Source organism: Bubalus bubalis, chromosome 8, assembly GCF_019923935.1.
Source record: "Bubalus bubalis isolate 160015118507 breed Murrah chromosome 8, NDDB_SH_1, whole genome shotgun sequence".
In the NCBI taxonomy this organism is placed as follows: Eukaryota; Metazoa; Chordata; class Mammalia; order Artiodactyla; family Bovidae; genus Bubalus; species Bubalus bubalis.
Window position 1 is genome coordinate 88564728 of NC_059164.1, and position 18696 is coordinate 88583423.

At 41.6% G+C, this 18696-nt stretch overlaps 1 protein-coding gene across 1 annotated transcript; it reads right to left on the reverse strand.

The window, feature by feature from the left end:
- Positions 1 to 366: 366 nt before the first annotated feature.
- GPR37 (G protein-coupled receptor 37) lies at positions 367 to 18201 on the reverse strand. The gene is made up of 2 exons (XM_006078987.4): positions 16418 to 18201; positions 367 to 1726 (listed from the first exon to the last, which is right to left on the reverse strand). Exons 1-2 carry the CDS (start codon positions 17441 to 17443, stop codon positions 908 to 910), a joined length of 1845 nt encoding a protein of 614 aa, XP_006079049.3. The 5' UTR covers positions 17444 to 18201; the 3' UTR covers positions 367 to 907.
- Positions 18202 to 18696: the final 495 nt, after the last annotated feature.

Genomic DNA, 18696 nt, shown 5'->3' on the forward strand with positions numbered 1-18696 from the left:
AATTCAGTCATGCCCAATTCTTTGCAAGTCCATGGACTATACAGTCCAGGGAATTCTCTAGGTCATGATACTGGAGTGGGTAGCCTTTCCCTTCTCCAGGGGATCTTCCCAACCCAGGGATCGAATCCAGGTCTCCCACATTGCAGGTGAATTCTTTACCAGCTGAGTCACAAGGGAAGCTCAAGAATACTGGAGTGGGTAGCCTATCCTTTCTCCAGGGGATCTTCCCGACCCAGGAATCAAACCAGGGTCTCCTGCATTGCAGGCGGATTCTTTATCAACTGAGCTATCAGAGAAGCCTTAAAGGAAAATAGAATTTATAAAACAATAAGGTCAACTTTAAATCGTGCATAAAACCAGTAATTGTGTATTTAAAGCAATTAAAATATTTATTGAATCTTGGTTAAAAGTAGATTGACAATGAGGTTAAAGAATAAAGTGTCATTTATTTGGTGCTACTTGGTGAGTGCTTCTTAACTACAACTCATCTCACAAAACCACATACAATATACTTTCAATCACAACTCAAACAGAAAATAGCCTACAAAATCACATGGCTATAACCAATATACAGTGATTATATTTTTTAAAAGAATGAAAGTAAGTTAGCAATTAATTAAGGTGCAGTCACTTTTTTTCAAATAAAATATTAGCACCATACCAGATAAAATGATCTAAAATTATGGGCCTCCCATACTTCTTAAATAACTAAATATAAACTTCTTTTTCAAAGCACAAATATTAATTTGCAAAATCAGTTCTACCAGTAGTTAATATTTCTCTCTTTTTTTTCTTTCGCATTTTTTTCCCAGTAAGGAAAAATAGGAGTAAAAACTTTCACAGGGTATGAAAATCAAACAAACAAAAAAAAAGAAAGCTAAGCCAACCCAAGGCTGTGGTCCCTCTTTCAGCAATGAGTTCCAACAGAAGCAAACGTGGACATCTCCCGGCGTATGGTACTGAAGGGTGAGAGCTCCAGTTCTGTGGTGTATTCGTTGTCATTGTCATCACTGGTCACCGTGGACGACTTCTGAATGCACTCGTCACAGCAGCAGCAGCAGCAGTCCATAAAGGCCCGACTGAAGGGTTTGCAGAGACAGAAGAGGAGGACAGGGGTGACACAGGACTTAAAGAACAGAAGGAACTGGCTGATGATATTAAGAAGGTCCATTGTCTGCTGGGAAACCCCTGTGGCCATGTAAGCAGTCACAATGTTGCAAATGTTTTCAGGAATAATGCAAAATCCATATAAAATGGTCAAAGCCACGACTGTACAGTTCATCTGGCTTTCTAGCTGGATCTGTCGCTTATTCCCCCGAGTACAGGCTTTCTCGGCTTTGCGGATTTTCCTTGCAGTCACTAGAGAGCAGGTGATGGTGAAAAGCGTGGGCAAACAGAAGTAACAGCCGAAATACCACCAGAGTCTGGCGCTGTCGTAGGTGAGGGCTAAGACATAGATGGTGTCGGGGAGGTCGGGGGAGATCTTGATGACGCAGCGCTCGGCAGGCGCTCGCCCGCTCAAGCCCAGGTCCTCCTTACTCAACTGGCGGAGCACCACTTCTGGCAGGGCTAGCAGGAGAGCGCCCACCCATATCACAGCAAGTTTGGCGGTTGTGGAAGAACAGTTTTCTATCATTTCATAGTACATCTGGACGTTGGTGGCCGCCCGGAAGCGGTCTATACACAGAGCGCATAAAGTGAAGGTAGTGACTCCCAGAGAAGCAACCTGCAAGAGGAACATAGAATATGTTTATCCTGGGTCATCTCGGAAAGAGCAAAACATTAGGCAATCAATACAGATAGATGGGCGAAAAGTACCCCCCAAAAGAAAAGAACAATTTCCTGGAATCAGGCATGGGTAACTGTTGTTGGTGACTTCTGATGAATCATGGTAAGGACAACAAATAAAAATAGAAGAAAAAAAAAGAAGAAATATAGTGGTTCTGGGTCATGGAGCCAAAAAATATTAAAGCTGGAAGGATGCATAAAGATCAGCTATGTTATAGACAACCAAGAGAGGTAAGGCGGTTCTCAAAGTCGCAAGATAAGCAGAGTAATCATCTGAGAGCACCAAAGTTACTCCACTGTTTGGGGTGAAATTAAAGTAATTTAATGTTTAATAAATGAAGTCATTATTTATATATTTAAACAAGGACAATGGATAGGAGGTAAAATGTTCCTGAAGGTTCAGATAAAACAGGAGACTAACAGAAAATCCCTTAAGTGAATGGGCTGCTTTGGGGTATACCCCAAATACCTACATTCAAATGGGCTTCCCAGGTGGCACTAATGGTAAAGAACCCACTGTCAATGCAGGAGATGTGGTTCCATCCCTGGGTTAGGAAGATCCCCTGGAGGTGGGCAAGGCAACCCACTCCAGTATTGCATTCTTGCCTGGAGAACCCTATGGACAGAGCAGCCTGGAGGGCTACGATCTACAGGGTCACAAAGAGTCAAACACAACTGAAGTGATTTAGCATGCATACACACATGCAGACACACACGTGTGTGTATATATATCTATAATTAATATACATTAATGTCTAAATTTTTAGGACTCTAAAGGACCATGTTGACAAAAGGAAAACCATTCGTCCTAACAATTTCAGCACTCAAAATATTAACTGTTTACCTACTACATTTAAGCTGTCATTCTCCCTAGAAAAATAGAAACTTGCCTTGTGGATTCTATGAATTCCAATGGCAAATAGCCTTGCTTCTTATACACCACATATTATTGTCTACTAGTTCTCATATGGAAAATAAGGATACTGCATGCATGTCCTGATTATTCTCATAACTATTGGTAGAGACAGTCTGAAAGTGAGATAAAATGAGGGGTTAGCTGTATGAAAAGCAAAAATGAAGGAAAATAGGAATAATAGAGTCTACATCAGAGAAAATCAAGAGGTCACGGTTAAACTTATAACCACAGTTCTTTTACTACAAAATCTTCATGAAGTTTTCTATAAACATCAGCATAAACATCAATCTAATATGCCTGAGTCATCTCTACATTTACCTTTTTAAAATTAATTTTCAACTTAATGAGTTGTTCGCCTTATTAGAAATATATTTTTCATTTATGCTAGAGACTCAAAATAATTCTGAAATTGAAGTCCACACTGTGCAGCTGTCCTAAGAACAGATTGTATTTTATGTCAATACTTTTTTTTAACATCACATTTTGGAAATCTAAGAAGAATGTGTCATTTTCTAAAGGTCTGCATCAAACAGTATTATTGGGAAATTGCTGTATTTTCTTGTACAGATTTTTGGAAGTTTTTATGTATATATTATCTCTGCAAGTGTTTTGAGTCATCTCTCTATAAGATTGTAAAGCACAAACAAAAAAAATTCTCAGGCTATCAAATGTACAAGAGTCCTCAGCAAGACTTTCTGCACCATTTTCACTGAGGCAAAGCATGTGCATACTTCCTTGTCACCCTGTTTCCACAGTCAGTCCAAAAATACAAAGCTGCAAAAGTTTATGCTCAGCAGCCTTTTACAATTATGAATAACATTTCTATTAAAAGGACAACTTGGCAATATGAAAGTACTAGACTCTGAGAAGAAGCAGCCTCTTAGAGGCTCACAAAATCTATTTGCTTGGTAATTTTCTATCATTACTTACAGAGAATACATGATGCCCAAGAGACAGTATCTTCTCCCCGGTTGAGCTCCATCATTTTAAATCTAGAGATTTAAAATCTGAACCAGTTATTACAGGAGCTATCATGTGCATGCTTATCTCAAACCTGTTAGAAAGCATTTAATGTGAGGTAACAGCAAAGAGCAAATGAATGTAGGTGGACAGATACTAAAACAGGTGTGTTAGATTATCAGCTCCTTGGATACTGTAAACTTTGCTGCATTTTCATTCTTAATGAAAAGATGTTCACTGCTTCAAAAAGCAAAAAGAAAAAAAAAGGGGGGGGGTGTTTATAGATCCTGTATAACTCATCTAAAAAAGAAAAAATTAAGACAAAGGATTAAGCAGGATTTACATGTGCCTCGATTTTTTTTTCACTCAGGAATCCTTCCACATTTTATTTTATTTGAAGATGCTCAGTTCTTCCACCATACTCCTGAGAGCTGCAGTACTGAGGACTTCAAACATATTTGACGTGTAGTGCTCTTGACAAACCACGGATTATGGGAAACTTCTCAGTTGTCATACACAAATTTCAGGAAATTCCTGCATATAGCCTTCTACTTTCAAATTGTTCTTCTCTCTGATAAAATTCCCTGCAATTAGGATCCAGCTGAAATGAGGTAAACCATCCAGGAAGGTCACAAGAGCTACAGAGAGTTGTTTAAAGAACCACTGAGACAAACACCTCCCCAAATACAGACAGCACTTACTACGCAGTTGCCAAGAGCAACTGCATCCCAAATGCCAGTCCTAGATAGCTACTCTCTCCTGCTGCCACTGCCTGCAGTGTTATTACTCCAGATATTTGTCTATAAATTCACTTATGCACTTGAAACATGACGTGAAACAGCGAGAAAGGAGTACTTTCCCAAGTTATTTACAGGAGGCTGTAAACCTTTGTAGAGAAGCATCTGCATGCCACAGAAATACATGGATAAAAATCAGTTGGAGAAGGAGTGGTGGGCTAATTTCTGTTTACTCAGATATGGAATCTATCCATGTAATTAGAATTGCTAAATGTTGGGGTAACATTTGGCCATGAAAAGATTTCTATCACAATTTTTAAATATACTTGTTTACATACAGCTCATTAGAAATTCTACCAAGATGAATGGTGCAATTATATACAATTATAAAACTGTATCATGAAGGCTGGATCTGTCTGAATTTAATGACCATATCTGATTGCTAAAATTCCATATCACTAGAAATATGCTCTTGGGAGTCAAGTTCTAAGCGTTAGCTTAGATGGTTAGTTCTTTGAAGCATATTCTGAGAGATGGAATGTGTGAGATGCAATCTCTTATTAATTAAACTGCAACGGGAGGAATAATTAACATCAACAAAAGCAGAAATGTAAACACTTTGAATGGACAAGATGGTTAATTCCAAGAATCAAGATCAAAGGAAAGTTGGAAGCAGAAATCTTTAACTATTTGGGAAAATAATATGTCATTTTGAGGGGATTGGCATCAAAATACAGGCACTAGAGAATCGGAATAAACAACTCTGAAATCTTTTCACCAGCCATGGTCTGCTCTTCTTTGTGTCCTGGAAGAAGAACAACAGCAAATGTTGCTGCCCAGTCACCATCTAGAACAGTGAGTCTGTGGGCAGCTGTGCTCACCTGTGGTCACCTGCAGAGCTGCTTCAAGGGACCATAGAGGCACAGGGCTAGTGGAGACCCTCACGTGGGAAAGCAGCAGTTCAATGCACAAGAGTTCTCCCTACCATTTAAGGGTCTAACTCAATACAAACAGCCAGCTGAGAGGAAAGTACTGTCTTCAGCTAGTACTATTTTAAATCCCTGTTCATTCAAAATGATGTGAAGAAGGAGCACATGGATATGTTATGAAAAACCGTCATCTATGAAAATCCTGTGGTAGCTATAGCTCCACTTCTCAGAAGTGTCCTGCAGACAGGCAAGAAAGAAATGTTTATGAATGAGGTCAAGCTGTGAAAGTTTAACTCATACCAAATAAGTAATAGATTTTGCTAAACCCTCTGATAGACATCAGTGATAACACTGATGGGGAAAGAAAAGACAGATGAACTTCCAAGCAAAAATTCTTTCATATGACATTGAACCCACATGCTTAACTATAGTGAAGCAACTGGAATACACTGATTTTTATAAAACAGGAACATTTCTAACCAAAGTCATGACACTGTACTCTCGCCTAACTTACATTTTACCTCAGAAAGACAAGTGCATCTATTTATGGGCTGTCCTTTGTACACAAGTAACCCTCAAAACAAGGGCATCATTGTTAAGAAAACCCATTCATTTGGGCCATGAATGATAACCCATTATAAGTCCATGGTTAGAGACCTAACAATCAGTCAGGAAAAAAAGCAGGAGAAGCACAGGGTAGAGTTTCCTGTGAAACTCTAAATGGCTTGAGCTTGTGTCTCTGGCTTCCTCTTGGATTTTCCATAACGCATCTCCTCGAAACTCTCAGGGCAACTTCCCCACCAGAGACACTTTTTTGAGCAACAGTGTAGAAACCATGTTTTTCAAAGCCACTGTTTATCATCACTGTTTATCAAAGCCACTTTATTCATCACTATCAATGTGATGGCCTTTATCAAAAGGTCTTCATTTTGGAGCACATGCTAATCACGATCCTGTGGCAGCAACACACTTGTATTAGTGTTTCCAAACCAAAATACAGAGTGAGTAGGAGAGATGTGTCTCAGTCCTGGCAAGGACGCATAGGCCTCTGAAATGAAACAAAGCCCTTCACAGGCACTCTTCCACAGTCAAAAAGAGGGCTTCTTACTTTTATCAAAATCACTGAGATTTAATCTGATACAACTGCATATTATACATATCTATTTATTTCAATTGCACCCAGCCTATTTCATCTTTACATGATATCCAGTGTCAGGGAAAGACAAGTTTCAAGGTATCAACTATCATTATTGCTGCATTCTCAACTTTACACCCTCATTTTTAAACTTGGTAACATGTTCTTACTAAGTTAAAAAAAATGGAGACTACTTAAAAGTCAACATATCATCCTAAAATTCATATTTATCCTTTTACTTTTATCATTCCCACCTTGACATTCCTAACAATTGCAACTTTTGACTTCTGTAGAAGTACATTCCTTTGCAGTTAGAAAAAAATCATTTTGCTACAACTTATCTAAAATGTTATAATTTATATATAACTATGCCAATGCTTATTGGTAAAAAAAAAAAAAATTGCAACTGAAGCAAGATTAACATCATTTGTCCTAAAATGCAAACCATCTATTGGAATCAACAGTTCTTAAGGAATTTATGCATTCTAAATTTATTCTCAATAATTAGAAATTCATTTCAAAGTGTAGTATTTGCCACAAGCCCAAAGTCTAGATTTCAACTCTTAATATTATAATGTTGTTTCTAATCAATCTTAAAATGAACTGGAATTTCTGTTTTTCACCTAGGGGTTCTGATGAGTTTCCAAAGACCAATAACAAATTTTCACCTGTTTTTTCTTGTGAATAATGATATTGCACCATTGCATATGGTCCTGTTGTTGTTCTGTTGCTAAGTGGTGTCTGACTCTTTGTGACCCCATGGACTGCAGAATGCCAGGCTTCCCCTGCCCTTCACTATCTCTCAGAGTTTTCTCAAACTCATGTCCATTGAGTCTGTGATGCCATCCAACCATCTCATCCTCTGTTGCTCCCTTCTTCTCCTGCCCTCAATCTTTCCCAGCATCAGGATCTTTTCCAACGAGTCAGCTCTTTGTATCAGGTGGCCAAAGTATTGGAGCTTCAGTTTTGGCATCAGTCCTTCCACTGAATATTCAGGGTTGATTTCCTTTAGGATTGACTGGTTTGATCTCCTTGCTGTCCATGGGACTCCTTGGATAGCAAGCAGTCCATTGCACATGGTGGTGAACCTAAACTAAAGACAAAATCAGAACTGGCCTCATCCATTTGTTGTTAGGTAATTATGATTTGAAGGACATTGAGAGACCATATTTAAAGACAAAATTTCTCTGTTCTTAACCAAAATCCCATTCTGGGTAATAGGTTAAGGAAGTAGTACTCTTTATTCATCCTTCTTATAAAAGATATGTATCTCTAAATGTCACATCTTACTGTGAATTAGTTAACAGATGCTTTTCCTATACGAGAGAAATTTGAACCAAGGAGAAGTAGCAGAGGTAGGAGGAAAGTTCCCTGAAGGCAGGAAGTGATGAGAAGAGAGTGAAAAATAGCAGCCCCGAGTACAGTCATAGACCTAATTGAAATGACTCATTGTAGGCTAGGATCAAATCAGTGACCTTGGCCTCGTTCATGCTGTGAACCACTCAAGTGTGCTGATAGATCACATTGAAAACCATCATAAATTCACAAGCTGAAAGTATTCTATCTCAAGAATAAGTCTGGAACTGTGATTATATCCGGTTTTTATGGAAGTTTTATGGAAAGTGTCTGTACCGACTTTGCAAATAGAAAGAGCCCATATTTGAGGTTGTAGCAATTCCATTCTCCACTCCACCTTGAAATTTCAGAAGAGATCATCTCTTCTGGCACAAAGAATACCATTCTCATAAGGACACCTAAGAGTTAGTCTTGGCAACAAGGTTGAGTTAATTATGGGACTCTGGCAGGTCAATTTGTGGTAAGAAAAATGACAGAAGATCCCTGGAGGATGCGTGCAGAAGTGCAGTGTCAGAGACAAACCTCAGTGCACAGCGGTCTTCGCATTCTTCTCCCCACTTGGTCCACATCCCAGACTCAGAGCCCTGTGCTTCCAATGGGATACCATTAAACCTAGGACTGTAGCCTGCCAGGCTCATTTGTTCATGGGATTTCCCAGGCAAGAATACTGGAATGGGTTGCTATTTCCTTCTCCAAGGGATCTTCCCAACCCAGGGATCTAACCCAAGTCTCCTGCATTGGAGGTGGATTCATTACCACTGAGCCACCAGGAAAACCCTACAATTCACAGGAAGAGCTATTAAAGGTGGGACTTCTCTCATGGCCCATGTAGTACAAGGGTGGAGGACAAGGCAGAGCCTTACTTGCTCAGCCTTGGGTAGACTCAGAAGCTCAGATCTATTTTGCTTTCACATAAATATTTACTTCTTTTTCGCTGTTGAGGGCTATTTCGTTGATATAACCAGATACTTTGAAAGCCCTCAAAGACTGAGGGTAAGTCCTAAAGTTGATTGTGGGCTTGAGGGATGACTCCAGTTCTCCATGCTTCCATTTTCCCTGGCTCTATAATAAGGTGTAAAGTATCTCTCTTGTCAGCCTTTCTTCCCAGGTCCTCTAAGGTCAAACCAAACAGTTGGTATGTTTAAGAGATTTTCGGAAGAAAAGGACATCATTTAACATTCTGCTATTGTACTGCTACATAAACCATTCATTTAAGTACAATTTTAAAAACTCGATTTACTTAATGTCTTTATGACTAATAAGGATGACTAATTCCAACTCAGAAATGGTTATCTCAGGCATTGTATTTCCAAATAATAATTTAACATTTAACAATATTTAGAATAATTCTGTATTCTAAATGAAATGTCTAGGACAGTCATTTCTGCTGAAATATCTCATACACCTCATATCCTAGGACAAATTGAAAAAACCAGAAAGCAAGAATTAATAGTTGTAGCTTTTCACCATGGCTCTAAGCTGTACATATTTATGAAAACTAATAGTAAGAATATGATTGAAAAAGAATGAAAGGGAACATAGTTTTCAGTTGAATTTTTTCATCTTTGAGAGAGGAAGAACAGTTGTAAGATGACTGATTCCAGGGCCATTCCTGAGCCTCCATGACAGCTTGTTTAAGCCCCTCTTATCGTATTATCACACTGTATAGCATGTGGTTTCACTTGTCTGTAATAGCAGTAACACAGCTATGTTACTGAACTCTGGAAACTTTTTCCTCTTTTTCCTTCCTGTTCCCTCCTAACTTAGTGCCTAGCATAGAAGAAAAGCCCAATAAATGTTTAATGAATGAATGGATAGTAAATAAATGAATGAATAATGACATCTATGGAAGAGGACTATAGAAAATAATGAATTATTTAAGCTGCTCTTTAGTCCTTATTGGGTGCTGGTGTTTTGGGTATAATTCTTAAAAGCTGAAAGCCAACTGATATCTCTAGGAGGCAAGTAAAAAAACCTATATTTTTGTTTCTACTTCATTGGCAAGCTTTACAAAAGGAAAGCATTCTTATAATCAATAGTTAAGGAAAGTATTTGAATTTCACATTTGATTATTGTAAAACTTTCATTCCTCATGTGTATTAAAAAGCAGAAACATCACTTTGCCAACAAAGGTACATATAGTCAAAGCTATGACATGTCATGTATGTAGTCATGTACAGATGTGAGAGTTGGACCATATAGAAGGTTGACACCTTAAGAATTGATGCTTTTGAACTGTGGTGCTAAAGACTCTTGAGAGTCCCTTGGACTGCAAGGAGATCCAACCAGTCAATCCTAAAGAAAGCAACCTTGAATAGTCATTGGAAGGACTGATGCTGAAGCTGAAGCTGAAGCTCCAGTGCATTGGCTACCTGATGTGAAGAACTGACTTATTGGAAAAGACCCTGATGCTGGGAAAGATTGAATGCAGGAGGAGAAGGGGATGACCAAGGATGAAATGGTTGGATGGAATCACAGACTCAATGGACATGAGTTTGAGCAAACTCTGGGAGATAGTGAAGGACAGGAAAGCCTGGAGTGCTACAGTCCATGGGGTCACAAAGAGTCAGACATGATTTAGCAACTGAACAACAACATTTCTCAGGTGGAACCCAAGTTCAATAAACTTCATCATACACTGTTCATGAATAGTTATACATAGGCGCACACTCTATTTTTTTTTTTTTTCTTTTCTGGTTAACTCTTTGGAGTTATCAGCCAAATATTTCTCTTGCATGGGAATGTGAAAATTATTATAAAGGATTAATAGGAAGTCATACAATATTTGTTAAGTACCATCCTCATTCAGTGTGTTTATTTTCCCTGAGAACATTATTAGTAATTTTCAAATGGCTCTCAAAACTGTGTTCTTCCACTTAAAAGTCCATCAGTATAACTAATTCTTCTCCAGGGGATTTTCCATACCCAGAGATCTAACCTCTGTCTCCTGCCTTGGCAGGCAGATTCTTTACCTCTGAGCCACCACAGAAGGCCATTGGCAACCCGCTCCAGTATTCTTACCTGGGAAATCCCGAGGACAGAGGAGCCTGGTGGGCTATAGTCCATGGGGTTGCAAAGAGTCAGAAATGACCTAGCGACTAAACAAACCAATGTCTAATGCACTCCTCAAGCAAAGTTACTATCTGCTGTGATCAGCATGTTAGTACTTGAATGTAGGAGTTCTAGGGAAATCTGTGTAGAATAGCATACCTGTATGGAGCCTGGTGGGCTGCCGTCTATGGGGTCGCACAGAGTCGGACACGACTGAAGTGACTTAGCAGTAGCAATAGCAATATAAGGGCTTCCTAGGTGGCACTGGTGGTAAAGAACATGCCTGCCAATGCAGCAGACATAAGAGATAGGAGTTCGATCCCTGGGCCAGGAAGATCATCTGGATGAGGGCATAGCAACCCACTCTGTATTCTTGCCTGGAGAATTCCAAGGACAGAACAGCCTGGCAGGCTATAGTCCATGGGGTCAGACAGCACAAAGTACAAAGAGTCAGACAGGACTTAGCAACTGAACAACAACAACAAGGATTCTCTCATAGCTTCCCTGGTGGCTCAGTGGTAAAGAATATGTCTGCCAGTGCTGGAGAGGAGGGTTCCATCCCCAGGCTGGGAAGATCCCCTGGAGGAGATGGCAACCCACTCTAGTATTCTAGCCTGGGAAATCCCATGGACAGAGAAGCCTGGCAAAAGAGTCAGACACAACTTAGCAACCAAAAAACAACATATTATTCAAAACCTCCAACTGACATCCAAAGAGAAATATACATTTAGCAGCGGATCTGGATCAGATGATATACTTCACTCGGGTCGACTTTCATCATGTAATGAGCAAAGAGGTGTTCCAGTTGCCACATTCAATGCCTGAGTTATTTGGATTTAAGCGCTTGTTATATCTTTTTTGCCTTTTCATAGTGTTCATGAGGTTCTCTCAAGGCAAGAATACTGGGTACGACAGAGGATGAGATGGTTGGATGGCATCACCGACTTCAATGGACATGAGTTTGAGCAAGCTGCATTGCTCAAACTCCATTGATTTGGTGATGGACAGGGAAGTCTGACATGCTGCAGTCCATGGGGTCACAAAGAACTGGACACGACTGAGCAACTGAACTGAACTGAAGCATTTGTTAGATCCCTAGAGAATGGTACGTTAGGGAGCTCTTCTGCCATCCACACCCAGACTGCAGTCCATACCCAGACCTCCATATGCAAGCCACACATACACTCTCTCTCCACAAACAACTATTGCTTGGAGTATAGTTTTTTGTTTTTTTTTTTTTGTTTGTTTGTTTTTTTTTTTCTGGTGACTCTCTGATAAACCAGTTTAAAATGATGTATGTGTTAGGATGGCCACCATCCACCCAGACTTCCTTCTCTCCTGTCCCCCTTTCCTACCATTCCATCTACCCTTGGTCTTTATGGGACTTATCACTAGACCACAAAGACTTCACAATCCTGGAACAGAAAGAGAGAAATTATCAACTACATACATTCCCACTATGATCCCACTCACAGTAACATTAAATATAATAGAACTCCCTTTCTAGAGATAGACTCTGGAAGCTCAGTGTTCTCCTTACACTTTATGTCAACACTTTGAAATAAAGAAGAGTTGAATGCAAATTGCAAAGACCTATTCTTTCTGCTGAAGAAACACCTATTTTTCTATACAAACAGAGTGAAGTCGCTCAGTTGTGTCAGACTCTTTGCGACCCCATGGACTGTAGCCTACCAGTCCCCTCTGTCCATGGGATTTTCCAGGGAATAGTATCGGAGTGGATTGCCATTTCCTTTTCCAGGGGATCTTCCCCACCGAGGGATCGAACCCGGGTCTCCCGCATTGTAGACAGACACTTTACTGTCTGAGCCACCAGGGAAGTCAAACAGAACTCTCCCCTAAATTCTTCTACCTCCTTAAGATGATGCTAATACTCAAGCTGAAGAAGAAAGAACTATAGTAGAGAAGGAAATGAAGGCAAAAGAGAAGATAGAGAAAATCTGTAAAGATCAATCAAAATGAATTGTGGTTAAAATTTTAAAATAAACACATTGAAAAAGGCAAAAACAACTACTAGAAAAATGGTAGCTCAGACATTTTAAATCAATAGAGAGTGTGTTATGGGGAAAAAAAAAAGGAAGAATAGCCAACAAATAAGATAAATATAAAAAAGTAAAAAGTAAAGAAAGGATCAAATCTAGATAATAAAAGGAGATGAAATGTCAAATAATCTTCAGAGTCTTGCAGCCAAGAAGAAAAAGATTCATAATGAGGGCAAATTGTGGAAAAGGTTTTTAAAAATATTTGTAATGTGCTCCCCAATCTAAGACACTTTGTAGTTGTTAAAAACATAAAGTACAACCTATATATAAGTATTTGATTATTAAGATAATCATCTTTGGCACATTAAAAAGTGCAGTTGTCCCAAATTATTGCAACTTTTAAAAATTTAATGAGCTACCAACTAGGGAATTTACTGTCAGTTTATTGGAAGGAAGATGAAATTTTAAAATATAAAAAGCTATAAATTTCATCATAAAATGAATGATGTCAACTAGGTTTATTGTTTTTTTCCTGTCTGTTGGATTCAAAAGTCTTTTTAAAAGATAACAAGGAGCAGAAAAAGAAAACAGTTACTGGACACTGTTTTGCCTCATAGATTTTTGCCTAATAACCAAATATCAACATCAAGGGTTGAGACGGAGGGTCTGGTTGCCATTGACTAGTGTATATACTTAGGAGGGTCATTTCTCTTCTCTGAGTGTCATGTTTCATCTTTAAAATGAGGGGATTCAGTTAGAATGTTACCTGGTTCTAATTCAATGTGGTAATTCAAAGGTCACTGTAGTGGATGCTATTGTTCCCACACAGATTGCTTCCCCATCCAAAAGTCCTTTAAGGAATCAAATGCTGACTTCCCAGCTGCTGGGACTATTGGTAGTTGATGGCTTTTAGCTGCATTCCTCTATAGGATTGCCCTTGACCAAAGAGATCCACCCAGCTCGAGGTTATGCCCCCTTCCTGGGAGCAACTTGTATCCAGTGACAGGTCCATAAGGGCTGGGTCCTCTTGACTACATTCAGGACATTCCTGTAGAACCATCCCAGCCTGTGGGGATGGTAGAGCCTGTAGAGCTCCTGTGTTGTCTGCTGAAGTCTTTGTGACATCTGTATCACAGTTCAACTTCCCCGTTTTTTCCCAGAAACCCAACATGGAATAGGCATTAGATCCCTCTTACTTTTGTGAAAATAGCAATGCCTCTTAGAGGCAGAAATGCTTTATTCTGAAATCTGGATTGTATTTCTTGCACTCATAATCAGGAACTGTGGAGCTAATACTACTGTCTGATCACAGTAGTGATCATTTTCATAGAAAATGATGAAATATTATAGAATTATTTCAGAAGAACAGGATTAAGTATGAGTATAGAAATGCTAAATCTTAAAGTCTTTATTCATTACTCTAACAGTGAAAATGTATATTATAGTTTAATTTTTCAAGAAAAAAATGAATGAATTTTTACTTCAAGCCTTTGCTTCTCTAGAGGAAAAAAAAAAAAAAAAAAAACGCTCTGTACCAATAACTAAAAAAACAGAAAGGGCTATGAAGGAGGAGAAAATACAGAGTAAAAAATAACAATAATTGCTATTCTTAAGGAGATGAGAATTAAATTTAAAAACTGAATACAAATGAAAAAAATATATATTTTCTAAAATCCTCAGAATTAGAAAGAGAAAGAAAATTAGAGAAAGAAAATTAAAACACATACATAATAAATACCATCACTCGAAACTCATAGGTCTCATAAAACTCACCAAAATTTGATTATTCTTTTCTGATTTTGAATGAAATTATTTTAAAGTTTGTGTGTTTTTGTTTTAAAGAACTTTAGTATTTTTTTTTCTTTCCCAGTTTCTTTTTTCTGTCCTCTTTATTGTTTTCCCTCTTCTGTATGAAGATTTTATCCTGTCCAGTACATTTAAAACAAGCCAATATGCTTTCCTCTTCTTGGAAGTAACTCTCCTATTTACTTATGAGTTTACTTTTGTCTCTTTTTTGCATATGTCAATTTCTTCTGCACTATTTAAACAATCAGAGAAACCTTACATTGAAATTGACCTTGAAAAGATGACTGGTAGACACATATTCTCTTCCATAAATTTAACTTCCTTCTCTGCAATTCAAAAATGAGCTGTCTTCCAAATAAATTAGATGTTTCGGAGCTACTTGGAGCTTGGCAACAAGAGAAATCCTAGATCTTGGTAAAGCAGCAACAGCTGATTTAGCAAGCATGCAATGATCCTGCAGCTGATCCCTGCCAGGATAGCAGAGGGTCTTATTTACAGCTTCTTGCCTTGGTCCTTCTAAGTAGGTACTGTTTTCTGTTTACTTTTCCCCTAGCTCTGGGCCCTGGAACAATGTTGAACATAGTGTCACTGGCCCTGGTGCCAGACAGGATCAGGGGCTCTGGAATATTTACAGTTTCTCTTCTGCTTCCATAAATGAAATGGGCAGTCTGAATGGAGGAAATCAAGGGCCAGCTGGCTAAAAACACAACTGGCAACAAAGCACTTGGGCTCCATCCAAGAGCTGGTGTTTAAAGAGAAGCCATTTAAAGAGCAAATTCCAACTACCATAATAACGGTTAAGGACACTAGCTGTAGGATGTTACAGTAAAATTTTACTCAAAGATTCTCATTTCCAAACTTCAGAACCTATTAAGTGTCCCCTACGTCTTAAGAAATTTTCTAGTCTTAGAAAAGTAGTCACTCCATCACACCCTAACAAATGCAAATATATACTATATATTTTGAGAATGTTCATTAAATTCTGTGCCATGAGGTTCAAAGTGTTATTTTTGCTTAAGGTCATTCATACAAAATAAATAAAATGGTTACAAAATTGAGGAATGAAAACAGAGGGACAGAAATGACATAAGAATATAAGAATTCAGATAGGATAGCATGGCAGACAGCCAGACCCTAAAACTAATTTGGGAAGTTACTAATGTATCGAAGCAAGTGACAAACAAAAAAAAGTAGATTTCCTCTGTTAAACAAAATATTACTCAATTTTTTTTATATTTAAGGAAAGAATTTAATAATATTCTTGGGTTAGGGTCATATTTATGACCAATAAATCATATTGGTGCACTAGAAACCTAGTAGATAAATGATATAGGGCTTTGGCTCTAATAACGACAGTCAAGGACTGATTGTTTATTAACCCTAGAATCTGACAGTCTCCAAATACACACACACACACACACACACACACCATAAAACACCATATTCAGAGAAATACATTTAAAACCTAAACAATCCTATGTATAATGAGATCATAGTTATTTCCCAATTCAGGAGCAGAAGAGTTTGAAGGTGACCGGACAAAGCCTGCTCAGGTCCGCCCCCCACACCCAGTGTATAAATGCCAATGCATATACATGATGGGCAAGAGAAATGGGGGAGAGACTCAGGAAAAGCGCAGAGGTTCAGCAGCCAGGTAGGTGTGTGGAACAGCGGTCCTGATGCTATAAATCCCGGAAATGAATAAAGCCAGTAGCTCGAGACCCCCTGGACGGCATTACCTCTATATAGGGCACGATCTTGCAGGAGAAGTCCTCCAGCAGCCACTTCTTGGTCAGTTCATGAAAGATGACCAGCGGAAGGCAGAAGAAGATGATGAGAAAGTCCCAGAAGGCCAGGTTGGCCAAGAGGGAGTTGGAGATGCTCCGCATGTAGTAGTTGTGACACACGATGCACATCACTGCCAGGTTGCCAATGATGCCGGTCCCGAAGATCACCACGGACAAACACATGACCGCATAGGCTCCGTACGACTCCTGGGTCAGCGGGTAGAAGGGGTTCTTCAGTCGCAAGCGTGGGTGCGTGCTGTTCCCCCGCCGGGGACCCCCACGTTCATGAACTCCTTCAAGGGAGGACCCATTCTGAGCCAGCGCCCTGCCAGGGGGTGCAATCGTCCGCCCTTCGTACCCCGACGGCCCATGGACCGTCTTGGGTTGGGGGTCATGGTGAGAACCTTGGAGTTTCCCAGCTCTCCTTGGCCAATAATAAAGGTCGCTGGCTCCGGGTTCTTTCCTTGCATTCTGCTCCTGGCTACGCCCAGAAAGGCCAGCGCCTCTGAAACCCTTCTCCTTCTCCTCTGAGGTGTGAAGGAAGAACTGGAGAGCCGTGGGGTTCCCTCTCCCCAAAGTTTCAGGGGGCTCCTGACCCCGGGCACCTTTCCACCTCCAGGATCCAGGTGGCCTAGCCAGAGGTCCCGAGGTCTCAGCTGCCGACGCCTCCGCCCCTCTGCCCACACCTGGGTCACCGCCGGGACCTGCCGGTAGGTCCCACGGGGACGCCGAGCGCACCACTGCCTCCTGCTCCTCCTCCCTGGGCGCACGAGTTGGCAGAAGGTCTCCTGCAGAATCTCCTGGTCCCCAAGCGTCCCTGCTGCGACGCTGGATCAGTGTAGGTGAACATCTTTCTCCCAGACAATTTTCCTTCCTGGGCGCAAGGGCGGACCCGAGGGCAGGAGAAGCGGAAACCTTGAGCAATAGCAGAAGCAGCAGCCGCGAGGTGCGGGCGAGAGGTGCGCCCGCGGCCCGCATGGCTGGGCGAGGGCGCACCCTGCAGCAGCGGCTCCTGCTTAGGACCGACACCTGCTGCCTAAGTTGCCGCTGAGAGTTAGGCACATGTCACATACTAACCCCCGCCCCGGCAGCGGGGGACGGGAGATTACGGGGATGTTGGGGGATGGGTCTTGGGGTCACAACCCTCCCCCTCTACGATCCTTCCTTGTTTGGCGTCCTGAGCATTTCTCAGTCAAATCCAACCCGGGCGCTACGTATCCCCAAGGTTCAGGGAGGGACTCGCTGCTCCGAGTGGCTGACCTTGAAAACTTGCAACCAACACCTGCTTGATGATTAATGTTGCGACTGGGAGAAGCCCGGACGAAGCCCCGCGCTCCTCCCTGCCTTTTGGGTGGTTGCCTTCTCGGTAACAGTTGCTCCGCCTATTTACATCCTTTCGAGGCGGCTCTATCCAGCGGCAAGCCGAGGTCGCTCAAGGGAAAGAAAAACAAGTTGCCCTCCTTCGGATCCCTAGGAGCCACAGTCCCGTTCCCGCTCGCTGGAAACAGGTTGCTAGCTGCCAGACGCCGCTCAGATGCGCCCGGGAAACTGCCCCCACCTAACCCAGGCAACCCGAGGCTGCTGCGGACCGGGAGGCGAGGGTTTGGAAACCCGCGGCCACTGCCCAAGTTGTTTCTCCTCTCGCTCAAAGTTGACCAGGGGGCGGCGCGGGCTGCTGGGCGGCGCGTTCCCGCGGAGAAGGGAATCGGTGGTGGAGGTGGGGTGGGGAGGGCTGGCGCTGCTCCTCGGTGGACGGGGCCGGCGGCCGCAGGAGCTCGTTGCGGCGACGGCGGGCGCAGCCCGGGCGGAGACTGTGGTGCCTGGAACCGCCGCGGGCGAGGCCACCGTGCATGGCTGGGAAGGGGGGAGGCGGCCCGGCCTCTCCCCGCCGCTCCAGCCGCGGCGCGCGCCCGCGAAACCCAGTGCTCCGCTCCTCGCCTCCTCCCCTTCCTCAGCCTCCTGCGAGAGATTCTGGTTTGTGGGGAGACGGGATCCCCTGGTGGCTTACGACTCACTAAACCCACACACGTTTCATTCAAGCCCTTTGTAGCGGCTTTCACACGTAGGAGCTGGAAGCGGCGAGGGAACAAGGGCGGAGACGCGGAGCCTGCGCGGCTCGATGCTAGGGATGGGCGGGACATGTTAATTCCCCAGATGTCGGAGCCAGCCAGACCGGTCCCAGAGCCAGGTTGCGGGAAGAGAGAGGGGAGAGACCCATGCTTTCGCTTCCA